This window comes from Corvus cornix, chromosome 5 (assembly GCF_000738735.6).
Source record: "Corvus cornix cornix isolate S_Up_H32 chromosome 5, ASM73873v5, whole genome shotgun sequence".
Lineage (NCBI taxonomy): Eukaryota > Metazoa > Chordata > Aves > Passeriformes > Corvidae > Corvus > Corvus cornix.
In genome coordinates, this window is record NC_046335.1 from 9,785,083 (window position 1) to 9,804,225 (window position 19,143).

The 19,143-nt window shown below is 38.6% G+C and overlaps 1 protein-coding gene across 17 annotated transcripts in view; it reads right to left on the reverse strand.

The window, feature by feature from the left end:
- The window catches only part of MARK3 (microtubule affinity regulating kinase 3), a 62,805-nt gene that overhangs the window by 19,871 nt on the left and 23,791 nt on the right, over positions 1 to 19,143 (reverse strand). For all 17 annotated transcript variants that reach the window (XM_039552747.1, XM_039552754.1, XM_039552749.1 and 14 more), the window contains 10 exons: positions 16,691 to 16,739; positions 15,918 to 15,983; positions 13,350 to 13,420; positions 8,134 to 8,190; positions 7,000 to 7,236; positions 6,781 to 6,900; positions 5,973 to 6,072; positions 5,604 to 5,716; positions 4,678 to 4,831; positions 2,967 to 3,184 (listed from right to left, as the gene is read on the reverse strand). In XM_039552747.1, coding sequence (XP_039408681.1) covers positions 2,967 to 3,184; positions 4,678 to 4,831; positions 5,604 to 5,716; positions 5,973 to 6,072; positions 6,781 to 6,900; positions 7,000 to 7,236; positions 8,134 to 8,190; positions 13,350 to 13,420; positions 15,918 to 15,983; positions 16,691 to 16,739 — 1,185 coding nt within the window. The remainder of the gene's footprint in view (positions 1 to 2,966; positions 3,185 to 4,677; positions 4,832 to 5,603; positions 5,717 to 5,972; positions 6,073 to 6,780; positions 6,901 to 6,999; positions 7,237 to 8,133; positions 8,191 to 13,349; positions 13,421 to 15,917; positions 15,984 to 16,690; positions 16,740 to 19,143) is intronic.

Sequence of the window (19,143 nt, forward strand, 5' to 3'; positions counted from 1 at the left end):
CTCAGATTTCAGAGATCAGAAGAGATTTAAGCATTTCAAGGTTTCAAATTTCAGTTTTAGCAAGAATAGTCTTGGTACTGGGGCCTTTACACTTTCTAGTGTATGACCTTTCACGATTCATCAAGAAGCTCTTCAGCTGTGACTTTTTTGTTCAGCCAATCCCCAGACTGTTAATCTCTGGACATGACTAAACAGCACAGGTGCACAGCACCGGAAACTGGTGTCAACAGCACCCCACTCCCTGATGGAATGACAACCCCTAGGGTCAGGGTTAGCTGCCTAAGTTCATCCTCATGGCATCGTCTGCCTTCTTTGCAGGGGAAGCTGACACAGCAAAAGCACATGTTGGGACTTGTGAGCACATGCACAAGGCCCAGTCACAGCACAGATGATGTATTTGTGTTACAGCACCCTCCTCTTTTCCTAGAGAGAGTCCTGTGTGCTCTGCTCAGGCAGGCTATTTTCCCATTAAGAGACATCAAGGCAAGGACTGATGAAAAACTTTCAAAAAAAGCTTCTGACTTGGAATAGTGAACCAATCTATTTACTTAAGAGCTCTAGTACAGTATTTGGTCCTGGATGATTTTTCAAATGTACCACCTATTATCCTCTTCCAGTTTTCTTAAAGCTATTCTAGGGTTCTGGGGCAGCTTTATTACAACATTGAGAAAAAACCCAAAGCTCTAGGAAATAAACAAGGAATTATTAAAACACAGATATACCAGTTCCTGCTAACTATCCAACATCTGTAGCAGCTTTTCATTATTAATTTAGTATTTGCCCAAATAGCTTGAAGATTTCGGATGTGTATTTGTTCAGCTTGCAGAATTATTTGGTTTACAAGAGTTTAAACACTCTGTCAACTTTAGAAGTACAGCTTGGAGCCCCTCCCTCCAGTCCCAGACTTAGCTATATGCTCTACAAGCACAACTCTCATCCTTAAGTGCAGGCTTATAAGCTTTGTTATTTAATAAGAGTGGCATGCAACTGACTGAGGGTCTCCAACAAGGACTGGTTCTACTGCTTTTGCTGTTCTGTCAAAATAATAATTGTTTTTATAGGGTATTTTTCCATCTCTTCAGTGTTTTTTCGTCATATTACAGATTTTAGGACTTCAGTGCTCAGTAAAACAGAAACTCTCTTCACCTCAAACTTTTTTCAACCTCAGGGCAATATGGTAACTCCAATAATTTTTTTTCCTTCTAGATGCATGCCAACACTGTAAGAAATAGAATTCCCTACTCAGTTGTAGAAAATGAGTAAAAAGTCAGTGCTTCCCTTCACCCCCAACAACCAGAAAGCCAAAGACTCATCTTTAGCAGGGGGGAAAAAAAAGGAAAGAAAAAAGAAGAGTTTGTACTGTCTGGTGTGAAGAGCTATAAACAGAGACAATTTTAAACACTAATTATTGAGTGACAACATTAAGTCTGATTTCATGTTCACCACCTGGTATCACTGCTTGTAAAAGATCAGCTGGATCAGCTGCACACTGAGTCAGGGCAGCATCATATGGTTATGAGCTGAAATTTTATTTCAGGTACAGTAGTAAGGAATTTGGAATAAACCTACTGGAATAAATCCCCAGTATTTGGGAGTGGCATAGAACAGCAGATGAAAAGATACTGAATGTAAAGTATGTTGTAACTGTGACACAAATCTTTTGAATAAGGCACCGTACAATACCAAGTGAAGTCCAATGTAGGACAAAACTGATTTGATTATCCTACCATTTTGAGATTCAACAGCTAAGAACTGTCATGTAAGAAAAAACCAAATCTGAACTGTTTTTGGACTGATAAGAACAAAGGGAAAGTGTGGGGGACCACAAAAATCAATAAAGGATCCTCCAAAATCCTGAGTTCTTGTCCACATTTATGAATAACAGCTGCTACAGTGGAAGATGTGTTTTTCTAAGGAAACTCTTGGGCTGATATCCTTGAGCCAAGTCACTACTAGCCACTGAGCCAACTGACAATAGAGGGCCAATAAAGTAAAACACGTGCCATTTCACTTCTTTTGCTTCAGACTGTCAAAAAGCTGCAGCTCAGGAAGTTCTGTCTCATTTGTTGTAAGTAATGCTGCTGAGTATTACAACCAAATAAATATGACAGCTCTGTGGGATAAGTTAAAAAAAAAAAAAATCACTCTGTTGCAAGTTGAACAAGTTGAATAAAGGACTGAGAATTTTTTTATTCTGAAAAGAAGGATTTTTTCCAATACAAAATCCCAAAGTTTTAGAAATTAAATGTTGCAAGACTGAATTATTATTATCTGAAAACATATTTCCAACTGTGTCTTTGAGGGAGGGACCACAGAGAACACATTTAAATCCAAACTGAACAAAGGATTTTCTTTCTTTTGGCACACTGCCTATTGCTAAACCATGTATATTACCTACTTTTGCTCCTTTGTATATTTTTCTTGTTGTTGTTGTGGTTTAGAGGCAGATGGGGGAAGCCCACAAGGACAAAAGCCAGGCACACTGCTTTTGAATACAGGCTGAAATATACCTTTGAAGAGTTTTTAGAACTACATTTCTTTGATAATCTTAACAACATAACTACGACTTAAAATAGCATGTTTGAGGACAAAGATTAGGTGGCTCCTTATACACATGAAACTATAAAGGAGGATAACAAAAATAGAGGTTTCATTCTTTTGTACAGAGGCCAAAAAGGAGTAGTTGGTGATATCAGGAGTAATGTAACTACCTTTTTTTATGTTTACTTTTTTTAATACCCAAAATATGTCTGTTTACTAAGAGCTACTAATGCTAATTATGAATACTGACTACTTCAAGACTGTTAGGAGGTAACTTGAATAGCTGACATTGCAAGGGAGAAAATACCTACATTTACTCTTGATAAATGACAGGTAGTATCAGCACCACTGATAAATCACAGGTTTAACACTTTTTAACTCCTCAAAAAAATTCATGGTTTTGATAAATAAACGTTTCTACTTACACTAGGGACAGCTGAACTTTTCTTACGTTCAGGAATATCAGCCTTATTGGGATTGCTGGCATTTCCAAGCATTGGGCTAGCTGGTGCAATTCCTCTTCCTGCAACAGCACTACTGCTGGATTTTCTTGACTGAATTCCTTCCTCTTTGAGGTCACTGTCTGTAGTGCTAGTCTGGCTTCTTTTGGGATATGCCACTACTGAGGGGATGGATGGTCCAGCTTAAAAAACAAACAAAAGAAACAGGAAAAGGATTTTTCTTCTCAGAAGTTCAGTAACTATTTTCCACCACAATGGAAATATATTCACACATGAAACAACACAGTTAACACTGAGAATCGGAGTTTCAAAAAGATAATAAAATTATTGAAATAGATGTATTTCAGGAGACAGTAAAATACTGTGAAAAACAAAAACCTTGCAAGGTGAAGATACTACTTGATTTCCATGAAAGTTTCATTAATTTCATGAAGGTTTCTAGTTTGGCTTGCTAGGAAAACCCTTCGGAGTCATCCTAGACACTTAACAAGTAACAGACTCATTCAAACCACGCTATCCCCCATTAGCACAATACACTCTTCAAGCCAATTTCCTGAGACAGGCACCTTGTGACACAACCCTGGAGCACCAGCAGCACTGATGGCTGTTGGTCTGTGCTCCTCCAACAGCCAGAAGTGGCAGTGGTTCCCCACCACCCTCCCCACGTGTGCAGGAACAGACAACTGCTCCTGACACCTGAGAATGAGGAAGCTCCTTCAACAATGCCAAGCTCCCTCTTGCTTTAACAGGTTCCTGGACACTGGGTAAAGCCTGTGGGTGGTGTCAGGATTGTGTTTCTTGACATCTCACACCTCTGAAGAGGATACATCAAGTTATATCAACTTCTTAGTGAAATGTTTTAATAAGAATTAATCAAAAAGTGTATGTATATACACAGACAGAAAAATACATATAAATACATAAACATATAAATATATAATACATAGCTAAAACATGTTTTAAAAGTATCAAAACCCCCAGTAATTAGCATCCCAGAAGACTCCCCAAGGAAAGCAACCTCTGAATGCACTCGAGGTATTTCAATGTAGGCCTAAATGGTGATTCCTTTCATGAGTTAAGTGTCTGAGCAGGAGGATGTTTAAGACATTTAAAAAATCCTAATCTACTATATTGCACTCTCATTAAGCAGAAGAGTTGTAAGTTTGTCAGAGTCTTTGTTCTTTAGAAATTGAATTCCTGCAGGACAACCAAGTGACACTACCCTCAGGAAACAGGAAACCAGAAATATTGGCAAACTGATTATTTCTTCAAGTTTTAGACACAAGCTGACCTATTAGTGTCAAAAGAAAACAAAAGCTGAACAGACATACAAGAGCATGGGGGAGGAGTGCTGTGCTTTTCATGAAAAAGGGGTTGCAACATTCTCTTCAATTTGTGAAACAAGACTTTGCCAGCACAGTCAGGAATGTAAGGGACAACACAAGGCAGAACAAGAGAATTAAGTTGGTGTATTCAGCATTCCTCTAAAAGCTCTTTTGAAGGCTTTATAATAAAACCAATTAAAAAATCAGTTATTCACTAAAATATTTAACCACCATGCTGTGAACCACGCTGTTGTCACCCTCCTTACACTTGGGGGATGGAGACAAATCCAGAAACCAAGCAGAACTGGAAGTCACTGTACTCTGCAACACTGAAAATGAGAAATGCTCACCGTGATCACTGTACCGCCGCTGTTTCTGGCTAGAAGATATGCTTCTCTGAACTTTGTGATGAGGAGATTGTCCAGTGCTATTATTAAGATCACTACTTGGCCTAACTTTGGCAAGTGAAAGATTGCTGCTGGAGCTTGAATCACTTGCATCCAACTACAATACAAACGAGAGTATTAAAACAAGGAGTTCAGACAAAACAAATTAAAACATCCACCACATTCTGGGAGCAGGAACAGGGAGGTGGAAGATGGCTCTGCTACATGGGAAATTAGTGATGGCATGGGCAGTTGCTTAAGAGGTCCCACCTTCTTTGAGGTTGTACAACTGTCTTAGGTAAAACTCAGTGGAATTTGCAGCTCCTCAAAGGATAATCAGTAAAGAAAACCCATTTGTCCTTTCAGAACTCTCCCCTCAGATTCCTAAAATCTCCAAGGTTTTAACACGAAGAGACGATACACTTTGTAGAGGCCACCACACCAACTCCTCCAGCAGAGGAACCAAGACCAGCTTACTGATGCTGAGCCCTCTCAGCAGCATATGGAAAGGTAATCTACAATGCAAGAACTTTTTCAGGTTGGTCAGTCCTGCTCCTTGGTTCTCTTAAAATAGTTACAGCTGGCACATTCACACTTGAGCTCCTAGACTTGCCAGGACAGTAACTGCATACAAAATTCTTCAGAGGAGTAACTGCTGAGCAAACAGGGCAGTTCTGGAGGGCCTAAAGGCAAGACTTTACTCGCTTAAAATCATGTGAGAACAAATCTGCATCACTTGGACTGCTGATGACTAGAACAACATGACTTTAAGTGCAATGGATTTTTGTGCAGGAATGCAATGCCTATAGTAACTGACTTAATTTTTGCTTCTAAATTTGCTAAGGACACCTTCTGATTTGCTTCTTTGCAGTTTTAAGAATGGTACTTACCTCTGATGACTTCCTTCCTAGCAGTAAGTATGTAGCTGTGATTTCATCATACTTCATTTTACTAAGGGATTCCTGAATTTCTTCTTGAGAATATCCCATTCCTACCATAATATCTAAAACCAAACAGACATTCTGTAAGTAAACAGAAATTCTGATGTTCCAGCTGGCTGAGTGTTCAAGAGAAAGGATGGAACATTTAAAGAATTAAAACAGAATTATTAATTTTGAGAACATAAACCTGATCAAGTATCAGTTTTAAAGGATTGGTTACTTTTTCCAAATGGCAAACAAATACAGAGTGGTGGTGGAGGAAAAAAGCCCCTCCCACATCATGCAAATTGTATCATACTCTGGAAAGTACTCACTTACCTATTCTTTTCTGGTCCGAGATGTCTAGTTCTGGTTCAACAAAAGGTTTAAGTTCATCCTCCTCATGCCCTGCATTGATCCACCTGTCCTTCATAATTTGCTATGAAAAAAAAGGTTTTGTTAGTACAGTACACTTAACAGCAAAGAAAACAAGCTGTGGGAAGAACAGCTTCTCTATCTAACAAACACTAAGGTCTTTCCTAGTTTTCATGTTCCAGAACATTCCCAGCACTTATTCAGTTTTGCTTTGCTCCAGTGAGGAGAACCAACTACACACATCAAGCCAGGCTGCTCCCCAGTCAGCTGTATTCCAGCTCACAGCTGAGGGCCAAAAGCCTGCAACGCAGACCAGGAGCAGTGTGACAACTTCGACATGTCTTGGAATTCCGAGCTCCACCAACAGAAGTCCAAGGAAGCCCTGTTTTGGCCTTTTCTCCTCCATGATGGTATAAAAGGCAGGCAAAAGGCAACTACAGCAGCCAGTACCTCTAGTTCACAACTGAAAACGTGGAAAACAATGTGGTGGATCATCCATTAATGCAGGAATCCACAAGCTAACCACCAAGAAAAGTTATGTGACATAGAAAGTGTAGCGACACGTTGATTTTGAAAGTAACTGGAGTCAGGTGTGTTACAACCCCAGTAAACAATATCTTTAAAAAGAGTCGTGTTTTTGTCAACAATCCCACCTCCAGAGCCCACTCCAATTATGCATAGGAACAGTTTGGCAATAATAAGTTACAGCTCAAAAATGCAGTTTGCAAAATATCAAGTCTTGCTTTGTGATGCACCTTATTTGTGCCATTACCTCTAGAGTGCCTCTTTTTGTTGGGTTTAGCACCAGGAAACGTTTGAGGAGGTTTTCACAGTCTGTAGACATGTAGAAAGGAATCCTGTATTTTCCCCTTAGCACTCTTTCTCTAAGTTCCTTGGTAACAGAACAAGAACGGACAGTAAATTGTAAGCAGCAAGTCACTTAAAATATTAGATAAAATATTAGATGAACATATATTCTAAAAAAAGCTACCTTTAAGTTCTGTCCATCAAAGGGAAGAGATCCACTCACGAGAGTATAAAGAATAACACCTAAACTCCAAACATCTACTTCAGGTCCATCATATTTCTTCCCTTGAAAGAGCTCTGGAGCAGCATATGGTGGGCTGCCACAAAAGGTGTCCAGTTTATTTCCGACTGTAAACTCATTGCTAAAACCAAAGTCAGCTATTTTAATGTTCATATCTGCATCTAGCAATAGATTTTCAGCCTGGAAGAGAAAGAATGCTTTGTAAGATTAATAAAATAATTTAGAATGCTATTGGTTGGTTTTACTCATTCTTAAAAGGCAAGAAGCTGAAATGCCTGTTAACATTCCATGCCTTGCCAGGTCTTTAAGTGTGCTTTAGTCAATCATTAGCATATCCTGTTTTAAAAATCTCTGAACAATGGCTTCAGACTATGGGAGCTGTTATACTACCTGAAAACTTCTTACCATCTATTTGTTTTCTCCACAGAAATGCATCTTACATTTTGATCTATTCAGATGAAAATAAGATATAGTCTCACAATCCATACTTGACAGCATGTGGTATTCTTGCAGTAGTTTGGTAATAAACATAACCTTTAAACTGTTTTCACGTGTTCCTTTTTTTTGGTGGTGGTATTGCTTTTTGCTTTTTTAAGTTACAATGCTATGACAGGTTGAACAGATTATGTAGCAATACTATTAATATAAAAGGCACAGTTTAAAGAAGAGATATGCTGTTTCATGTCAAGTTACAAAGAAGCCATACTTCAGTTTCATCATCACTACTGGTAATTCACTCTGTTCAACATCAGCTCTTGTCATATCTCTATAAAATTACTACTTTAAAAAAAAAAAGATTTCTCAGCTAACATCAGATCTGCATCAGATCTTAATGTGACCACTGGGTGAGAGGCTGTCTTTCAGCAGACATTAAATGTTTGCATTTAAAAGCCTTATAAATCCTCTTCCTTTTATTTAAAATGGTTCTAAGCTGGAAATATTTCTCAAAACTTGCTATAACATATGTAAAAAATAAATCAGAAAGCTGAGTATAAACTGTATTTTATACACAATAAAGATCACACCCACAGGTACAGAGCTGACACACATACACTGCACATACTTTTTCCTACTCACCTTGAGATCTCTATGAACAATATGCTTTTGATGACAATACTGCACTGCAGATACTATCTGGATAGAAAACAAGCCAAATTATGTAAGTGACATCTCAAAGAAGCAGGAGCTTTAATCAAAGATTTCAACATTTATTACTGAAGTTGACATGAAGTTTTCCAGTCAGAGCTACATAACCAATTCCTACAGTGACCAGCATATTTGGGAAAAAGCTGCTGAATAACTTCGATGTTATTTGATCTATTTGGTTTCTCCTATACTTGAACAAGGATTTTGTTTTTCCTGTGTGGCTAATTATAGACCAGCAGAAGCAATGACTTTCAGAAAGGTTACTGAAGTATTTCCATTCCAATACTGTATACAACTATAAAAGCTTTCCTCCTGGACTGAGGTTTTCCAGGCCCTCTCCAAAGGTGATTTTTTCATGCCATGCCAGAGAGAAAAGGGTAAGAAATTGGCTTTAGTTACTTGAGAAACTACTGGGAAAGAGGCTGTTTGTCAAAACTTATGCAATGAGAAGCAACTGTGCATCTGACAGAGATCTGCTGTCTAAGTGCATACGGTTTAGTGTATTTTCTATACCATAGCAAGCTCAGTGGAAAAACTCTCTTATATCTCTCCAGTGTAACGGAATAATTTCTTCTATCATAATTTCAAAATATCGTAAAGTTTTTCCTGCTTCACATAGCAAACCTTATAAGCTATTTACACAGTGCAGTGTCCTAGTACATTGCTTCTTAGAGTCATAAGCATTGCTGCAGAACTTCCCATGTATGGAAAAGCTGGATAAAGTATTATTCTTACATGATCACAAATGCAGTCAAATGCATTTTGTCATGCATGCATGGTCAGAATTGAGGCACTTAAAATAAGTGGAACTGCACATACAAATGGTAACTACATTTAAATAAATGTATTTTCAGTCTTCATTCAAGCATAAGAAGACTTCCCTGGCAGAAAAATGAGGCAGCATTACTGTTACAAGAATAACTCATGATCAGACCACCAGTTTAGTGTAAGGATCCTCCTGTATTGGTAAGGAGCAAGGGTTCTCTCCCTCTATTTACAGCATGTGAAAGTTATTGGTAGGTTCTTGGTAGGTCAAATAACTGATGCAGCAGTAAATTTTGTATTTGAAACATAAGCACCAAAGTGATCTTTGCATCCTGTATTACTGAATCACTCACATGCAAAATGCCACCTTAGAAACCATGCAGACTATGGAAAGTTGAGGTACTATTCCATTCCCTACGCCTTCATTCTGGTTTTGCTTGTTCCTTTCTGTACTGGTTCTCTCTTTCAGACTCCAAGTTCAGCTTTTTACAGTTGCTGAAACTGCCAAAGTGCTCCCATGCCACCACTTGTCCCATCCTTTTGGTTTCCCTTCCTTTTCTCTCTGCTACCATTACCTCAGTGCCAGTCACAAGCTCACTCTGCAGGGGCTTCCAATGCTGACAGCATGACAAACACCTCACGCTTTATTCAGGTTTGCAGAGACACAGCACTATTATCATTCACTCCTGAACTGCTTTATTGTGACTGCCTAAGAGCGGAGGTTGAGCAGATGATCAATCAGTAGCTTCCTTTGGAGATGCTTTTGAACTCCTCTGCATTGCAACAGGATGGCACAGAAGTGAGCCCAATCCACATGAAGGGAAATAATGCTATGTGTAGGACATTAATAACTGAAGAACAACAGTCACAACTGAATGAAAAATAGCACAAAGCATGGCTGCACCAGACTGAAACCCTTGTATTCCACCTTCCATCACTGTTTCCATTGACAGCTCCCTCACTCCTAACCTTCTTGTGCGAGGAATTTTCTGATGCTTGGCAGGTAAGGAGAAGAGAGGAAAAAGCATCAGAGCTTTTTGCTAGAAGTAACAATTGGAGCACTGAAATACTTTTCTAAAGAGTGATTTTAAAAATCTGTATAAATGTAAGTTTTGAAGAAGAAGCTCTCTAGGCAGAAGAACCATTCTCTATAAGGATTAAATTACAAAAGGATAGCTAAATGACCTCTCAAGGCCCCTTTCACACTGCCAGGAGCATTCTGTTGCTTTGCTGCAACACACCAATAAGATGTAGTTTGTGGATTTTTTAATTTTCCAAGATCTGTCCTAACATCTATTGGCATTAGAATTCTAAACTGCTTCAGTAGGGAAACAGTGAGAAGACTGAAGAAGGCCAGATCTCATGGCTTGCAGAAAGGAGAAAGACTTAATATATACAAATTTAAGACTTGCTGCTCTACATCATATTTTTCTGTGGAAAAAGGGTGAGACTGAACCAGAACTCCTTGGAAGTCTGTAACGGAGAAGATGAACAAGGTGACATTACGAATGCAAAACATTCTCAATTGGAATTTCTCACACATGGCTACACAAAAGGAGTTTGAAATGGAGAACTGTATAGCATCATCGTATTTTTAGACTTTGTACCTTCTCCTGTGTTCCTTGTCAAGTGCAACTGGAATAATATGATTACTGTCTTTTACATTCTATTTTCCGGCTAAACACCTTACATATGTGTAACAAAATGGACTAAAAAATAGTTCCTTTTTATTTTTAACAAGCAAAGAAGGGAGAATTACTGAATTCTGCTCTTTGCCTGCTAGAAAGGAAGTGTCTCCTCAGACAAAACACAAGTGTTTGACCCAGAAATCACATCTACTGAAAGAAGAAACATGATCTGAAAACAAGATATAATACAACCTATTGTAAGAATTAATCTCAATACCATGGCACAACTGTTTTTCAGTTTAGAAAGAGCCACTGTCTGCTAAAACAGTTAACGAATTTTAAAAAAAGAGACTATTATGTCATAAGTCTCTATCTAACAGAGAACAGCTGCACTACATCAGATAAAAGGTCTGCAGAGTGTATTCTTCCTCCAACAATGGCCAAAAGCAATACAAAGCTATTCTGGGACTACAGCAAGGTGAAATGAATAGTTTTATGACCTGTGAACCCAGCAAGATCTAGTTTCCTTGTTTCCTTTGACACTGTCCCTCAGCCTGAGCTTTAGCATCTATAAAATGCCAAGCTCTGATCAAAGTTACCTGACTTTCGTCCAGCACGCATGCTCTTCTCTCTAGAAAAGCCCAATCAACTTGTGCTACAGTTTCTCTCCTCTGCTTATTTCTAGGGTTCTCTCTTTTTTCCCAGGAACTAAGGCTTTTGAAGCTTTCAAGAACCTCCCTTCTTTGAAATCAAGGTCCTCTAAAACTGCTTGAGCTCAGCAGCCAGGAAGTCAGCTGTTGGGGGAGGACAGAGCACAGCTGTCTGCACCAGGAGACTCGCAAGAAAAAACTGAAAAGTGTACTCCAGTGCGTACAAGTGAGGCCATCTATGTATCTTTATAAACAGCACTTATTCTACTGAAATACAAAAAAAACCCCCAACAAACCAACTCAAAAAATCATCAAGCTGAGAGTACATAAACCCAGTTCTTGATGGGTCAAATAACCAGCTCAGCAGGTAATTCCCTTTTAGATTCTTTTCCGCCACATTTCTCTTTGAAAATGAAGCTACATATATCCTGTACTACCCACATTATCCCATAAAATTAAGCACTAAGTGTACCTGTAAAACATGTTTGACCTGTTTCTGTAAGTTTTCACTTAAAGGAGAGTTAAACTGTTAGAAAAAAATAGGTATTAATTGAAGAAACGTGCAATTTCAATGTAGTTACTGCAAGATCTTTTTCCATGTAGTTCCTGATAAAAGAAATTGTGGACTGAGAGCAGAGACTGTATCAGCAGAAGTTTTCAATATTGACATCTGAGAGAGAACAGTCAATCCTCTCAAGTTACTCTGAAGCTCTTCAAGTGACATTACAAAGGCAACAGCCTGGGATTTAGAAGAGATGGCTGAAGTGGGAACGACTGTTCCACATCCCACCACTTCTACTCCAACACAGCACAGAAGCATAAACCAGAAACCTTCAATCACAAAGGAAAGCTCTCTACCTACCAGAATATGAAAGTGAAGGAAGCAGCTTTAAAAAGACATGTAAGACTTTGCTGAAGAGTAAGAAAAATCTTCTCTACTATCAAGCTGCATAACTCCAGTAATCACAAGTGACTTCTGGGGATATGAAGCCTGCAGCTGCTTTTGGGTTGTTTTGTTTGCTTGGTGGTGGTGGTTTTGGCATGGGTTTTTCCCCCCAAAAGATTAAAAAGGGTAAATACAAGACTTAAAGAGATGAGAGAAAACAAAGGAAAGTTATTAATTTAGTTCCTGGAAGTCTCATATCTTATATCAAATTTTTTTTATTATGAGTGTGCTTAAGAAGTGGAACTGTCAGAGCCTCCCCTTCCAACATGGAAACTGACTGACACATCACTGCCATAATCCAGCAGTTTAAAACCCCTACATACCATTCAAAAAACCACTCTTGTCCCTACTTGTTATTTTGAAGTGTCACTAAGCTGGAGCATGATTTTGACATTTATTATTTTCCACAACATTATCTAGGCTATCCAGTGATCAAAGGGAATAGGCATTCATAAATTTCTGCACAAGAGCAGAAAACAAGTGTATCAGACTGGTCAGATCTGAAACTCTGTATGTCACAAGAGCAGACATTTCGATTTAAATTAGTTATGCAAAAATATCTGGCTATGTTCAGTACTGCTTTACTGTAGAATGGAAATGCTTTTTACAGATCAATGAAATTCCAACATCTTGGCAGGGCTAACTTATCCATCATAAATAAAGCCAAACTAGCAAGTCTAGGAATGACTTTTCTGTGACTTTTTAGAACAACTATTAAACAGGATCTTCTCATGTAAGCAGATGGATGTGAATGGATCCTTATCACATGCACTGTCTGCATTTTGAAACTGGCCTGTTTGTAGCCTGTTACATTTGAACAGCTTCCAAAATGTTACAGACCTGCTGAGCTAAGGACATATGAAATCAACCTAGAGGAAATGTATTTTGGAACGGAATACACTTCCAAACCAAGTAGTCTCTGTGTTCTGGCACTCCTGGACACCCTGGCACTCAGCACTAAGGAAACCAGTACCACTGAGCAGACTACTGACTCCTTCAAAGTACTACTGTGACCTCAGTTTTTTCTTACTCAGAGCTGCAGGCCCACAACATGCTGAACACTGCTGTAAGTCAAATGCAAAGGACAGCTGTTTTACTCATTTCAGCATTAAAAACAGGGGTGAGGGGAAAGCTGATGTATGGGAATGTTATACATACCTGTCTAAATTTAGCTCTAGCCTCTTTTTCCTTCATTCTTCCATGTGCAACCAGATAGTCAAACACCTCCCCTACAATTCAATAACGAGATACATTAATGCCAATTTCAGAATGTAGAGATTCCTCTCCAGCAGTTGCCCACAGCAGCTTCACTGGAATGACTGTACTTCAAGTTTATGATTACAGGACAGCTCAAGAGAACAAGGCACAACTGCTGTGCAATTTACTACACCATCATCTCTTTTACAAGAAAATAATGAGTGACTGGATATACACAAAGGAAACCATTTCCTTCCAATTACTTAGGATAGAAACTGAGCAGCATACTTCTGTTTTGTAAACAAAGATGACATCTACCCCTTCACAGACTTTCTCACAGGAGTTTCTTTTGCTTCAGAAAAAAAAAAAGCTTCATGTATGAGAACAGTTGACGGTACCTGTAAATAACCATCATACCAACAGTAAAATTTTAATTTGTGCACGTGTATAAAATGGCTCTAAACAAAATCAGAAACCTTGGCTTTAACCTAGGCTTGGAGGAGATATCCACAAGAAAGGTCAGAAGAATGAGCACAGCAGGACACATTGATATAATCCCTCACATAACGATCATACCTATAAAATACACTGAACAAGCCCACTGTTTATGGCTGTGGATGACTAGAGATTACTGAAGATCTACTGTGTTTCAGTTTTTCTCCTCTTTAATCAATACAGTCATTTTAGAGCACATCAATACAGACTACAATGTTTGAGCTTTAGGTGCAGACCACTGGCCCATAAAACACTGACATGTTTGTGAAAGCATGGGAGATTTTCTTTACTAAAAACCAACAGTCAAGTACATAGGAACTACAAACACAGAATAATAACACAGTTTTAAAAATTCCTCACTAGTATGCAACAACCATAAAAACCTCAGAAGTGGTTCAAATATTTAAACATTCCCTACTGAGCAAGGAAACACGGTTTTGTAGACAGCCACCTTGCAAGGGAAGAGCTGAATAACATCATATTTATTTTTTTAAAAGAAGCAACTCCACCAAATTGCAATAAAAAAAGGAGTCACACCGCAGGAAAAGCAACAACTGAGCCATCTGAGGGAATGCCAGGACTTCCTATAAAATAGTCTTCCCTCTGCAGTGTATTCTTTAATACTCAACTCGGATAACTCTCTCAGCTGTATTTCACAGCTGTTTCCTTAAAAAAACCTTGAAGCAGCAAACCTGAACACTTCTTCATAATTCAGGGAAAAAGACACCGGGGAAAAAGTTATCCCCAATTTATGTGAAGCATTGCAGCTGTAGCAACAGTGTCTTTCATCCTGCAGCCAGAGTTCATGTGCATCACGATGACCTCTGCCTTGATAAAGAGAAAATACAGGAAACTGATGCCTGTCACTATGATTACCAGCCATTCCTGTCTTGCACAGCATGGCACATCTAAAGGTGGGCTCTTGGCCTTTTAGACCAGTAAAGTATTTATCTCTCCCCTATCACTCTATGAAAGGTCCTCCCTCCTTTAGAGAACCACTGGCCTTTCTACCTCCTAGAAGCCAATCACTAGATGGCAATAGGACTTCACTTTTAAGCTTAGAACCATCAAACAGCACAGAGGTGTCTCTACAAACACCTGTACTAGTCAGCATTTTAATGGTGTAATACCCACTCTGTTCCTGTTTAGGCAAATCTTGGCTGAGCATTTAGGAAGCTGCTGGAAAAAAACACAGGTGGGCACAGAATCTTGCCTTATTTGTAGCAATTGATTAAACTTCACATACTCTAATGTCAGAGTCTGAATTACTAATTTTCTCTGAAAAAACATCTATCTCCTTCCTAAAACTAAAAGAAGGTCTCAACTGTTTGAGATTCCCAGATGCTGGTGCTCAAGGGTCACACTGACAAGCTGAGTGATATTAAGTTCTAGCCAGCAAGGAGTAATTTAAGCCTCAATACCTTAGCTCTGGCTCTGGTGAAAATATCTGACACTTAACGATGTGCACTTTTCCATCCCCTCTGCAATCAGGAAGAGCATGTAAGTTTCTCCTAAAATGGCACAAGGCTAAGCCTAACAATTGTTGACAGTAGAAGGCCTGTGATTAAGAGATGTAAGATGTCATCAACATCTAAAAACAGAAGTTGCAGTGCTCATGCTTTTGAAATCAACAGTTAAAGAAACACAGAAATGTTTCTTCTGAACATGTTTTTACCAAGTATTTTACATAAAACAGGACACCAGAGGTTGAGAACTTAATATAATAAATTGAGAAGGTTAGTATTTGTTATGGGCAGGAACGATCAGTGGCCAAGAAAAGATTCCAAATTAATTTGTGAAAACAAAGCAAATGTTACTAAGTTGCAGTAAGTTCAGAAGCTGGTTTTACAAGTTACATTTATTATTTATGTTGACCAAACAAGTCCCAGTGAATATTAAAGATTTTGCTTAATATTTTACACTACTTTGACATAAATATTTGCTGAAAAAGAAAGCAAAACTTTCAAGAAAACAAGTGCTTTCTCTCACTTGGCAATTTGCTTATGCGTGTCACTCCAGGAGAGAGGTACTTACCACCGCTTGCATATTCCATTATTAAATAGAGAGTTTTTTCAGTTTCAATGACTTCAAATAGCTTCACTAGAAAAGAAGGACATTTAGTCATCAGTTAACTAGCTGCAGAAGCATTATGTTAACCCCCCACAGAATTCTGTGAGAGAAAAATACCCGAATTGTTTGCTTGTCACTTGATAATATCAGACTAGTTACTCTAAAGAAGCTTTCTGTCTAATGTTCCTAAGTAGAAAATACTGTTAACACATTTGGTCAGCTCATACAGAACAACATTCTCAAGAAACAATACTTTGCTTCTGTTACACAGGAACATAACTAAACAGAACATGCACAGATCTGAGCATTGGCAATAGCCATTTTTGTGCACTGAACTGACACACGTGGTGACAAATCAGTTATCAGTCAGTCTGCTGACAGTCCCATAGCAATACCACATCATTTAAAGGTATAAACTTCAAAAAATTCTTGACCACTTCATGGTTTTGGTGTATATGCTAATTTTTAATGAGACCCTGAATTCAGTAAAAAATCAATACTATACTCAAAAAGAGAAAATTTATCAGTTAGCTATGCAAAAAACAGTTCTGTGCAAAGGGACCAAAAAGTTTGTTTTTCTTAACACAGAGTTCTGAAATACCATTTACTACTGCTATTTTACAGTACATTCACACTCCAGTGCAAAAGAATCTTTTAAACTCATGCCACAACAATCTTAACAGTGAAAAAGGTAAAACTTCTCCAGAGACGGAAATTATGTGAAAGAAACAAGATACCTATATTTGGATGATTTAAGATCTTCATTATTCTTACTTCTCTAAAGAGCTGAAATAAACATAAAACATGAAATAAGTTAATGAAATCACTAACAAATAGCCGTTCTTCTTAAAGACCAATGACTTCAATATAGTTATTGAAACACAAAGGGAAAACATCATTAGCGTTTCAATGATGTTCATGAAATATGCACTTATTGAAGGCAAGAGTTAAATGCCTGCTTAACACCCCTCCCAAACAAATCAACCCTCAAAAACCTGAAAACACCCACGAAGGACTCCAGACAGCTGAGGAAAGAAGTGACCTTAGCCCTGTGGTTTGCAGACTTTTGGGGTCAGAAGACCATTGTGAGCCCAGGCAGCTTCCTGCTGACCAGTACATCTCACACATCTTTCACTCCCTTCACAGAAAGTACAGTTCCAAATTTTTGTGAATCCCCACCAGAACACCTTTAGAAGACCACTGCAGTATGAATTCAGCATTCTTCAGTACTTTGCTAAAGCCCAGGAATTACTGTGCTACAATAGCAGATCACAGGTGAAAAACCAGCTGCTTATATTGTGCAAAAATCGTGTTATCCAACTACACCAGCAAGGAGCAAGTTCTAAGGAGAGATGGGAAGACAAAACCACCCCTCAGACCTTCCAGAAGCATTCCTGCAAGGCAACTGTGGCACAGCAGCATCTAGTCCTGGGTCTGCCAGCACAGCTCCACTGAGTCACTGCCAGACACAGTCTCAAGCCTGCCCAGCCAGTGCAACACGCTGAACGTACTTGCCAAAATTAATAGTGCAGAACACAAACGGTGTTTTCCTGATCCCATCGTGCTGCCTCCCTTTATGCAAGCACTGGTGTTAACCCTGACTGACACATGTGGTGCAGGAATTATTTAACAGAAAAATCTCACAAAAAACACAACTCCCCCATATAAAAGCACTCCATCTCTAGCCCACCCCAGCAGGATGGTGGTGAGGGACAACTGCCCATTTCAAGCTGCAGCATGACATTATATCTCCTGTCCGAAATCCAGAGATAGTGTACTGATTTTAAGGATATGGTCATGTTCCATGTCCTGTCTGTCCCTTTCCCACTGCCAATACTCGTGTTTTGAGCAAGAGGGCTTTGCTTGAGTAACTATTTCTGAAGTTTCAACTTTGCCTGTCACACAGAGCAAACTGTCCTTCTGCAATTGAATGAAAATATGGAGTGACATTTAACAAACTACAAATGAAAGCAAAGTCATGACTGATCAGTTGTTAATTATTTTCACCCCTCAAAACTCTTCTGCAAAAGACCATTGTAAGAAACACATAAATTTCTAACTAAAAAAATGCCACAGGTGGTGTTACTGCAGTATAAAACATTGCTTTTAACAAAGCTGGTAAATACATTAATTAGAAGCGATTCCAAGATAAAATATTATTACAAAAAACTTGAAGCACAAATACTCTTGTATTCAGACAACCAAAGAATTTTCTTTTTATGCAGTACACTGCATGGTGGTTGAGTGTGTAGCTGTTCTCCCTCTGCAGCTCCCCCATGCCAGCCCAAGAGTCCAGAGGGCTGATGTTCTTCAGTGTCAATTACCTTCTAACAGCATGCTTCAGAAAGTGGGAGTAATCAAGAGGTTTCATTAGAAACCTAACAAAAAATTTTACAGGAATATCAGTAACCTAACAGATCATACTGAACTTAATGTAAAGAGACTGAAGCAGAATAGAAGTCCACAGCTCCAAGGGAATGCAGACATAGGAAAAAACCCAAGAGTTTTGTAAGTATGGGATAGCAGCATTTTTATTAACAGTAAGGAAGAAAAAGTGCTGCTGCAAGATTTGCCTCAGGTTAGCTTTCAGATAAAGTGAAGAAATTTGGTATGTCTACACATATTAGTAACAACTCAAAAACTTGTAGGTGTATTTACTCAATAAAAGCAAAAAAAAAGGTGAAACTTTGTAATAGAAAAAAAAAGGTGGTGAAACATTAGAAACAAACAGAAAAACAAAATCCTTACACCTTTGTGATTTTTAATAAAAGAAAATGCAAAGGGTGAGTTTTAAATAAATCAATAGGAGAAATTCACAATTTGAAGACCGGTTGTTCTAACCATTCTCTGCTGTCTGATATTTCAGAATCATAGAGTTTCTGCAAAGGCCAACATCTGGGGAGCAATCCTCACTGTGCTGCCCAGGAGACCTTCTCCCTGCTACAGCCACAGCAGGGATTGGCACACTACCTGAACACAGAGAAAAAAACAAACAGTTTTCCAAATGCTTTTAATTATCTTGTTTTCCAGGTCTATGCCTGACACTTTGCTAGATGACAAGCTGTTTAAATGAAATCATGATTGATTGATCAAGTAAATTATTGGCCATGCAAAATAGCTTCAAAACCTCTGCATGCACATTTTCTTTATCCTCCAGAGAGGTAAAATTGCCTTCTTTTCTTTTTTACAC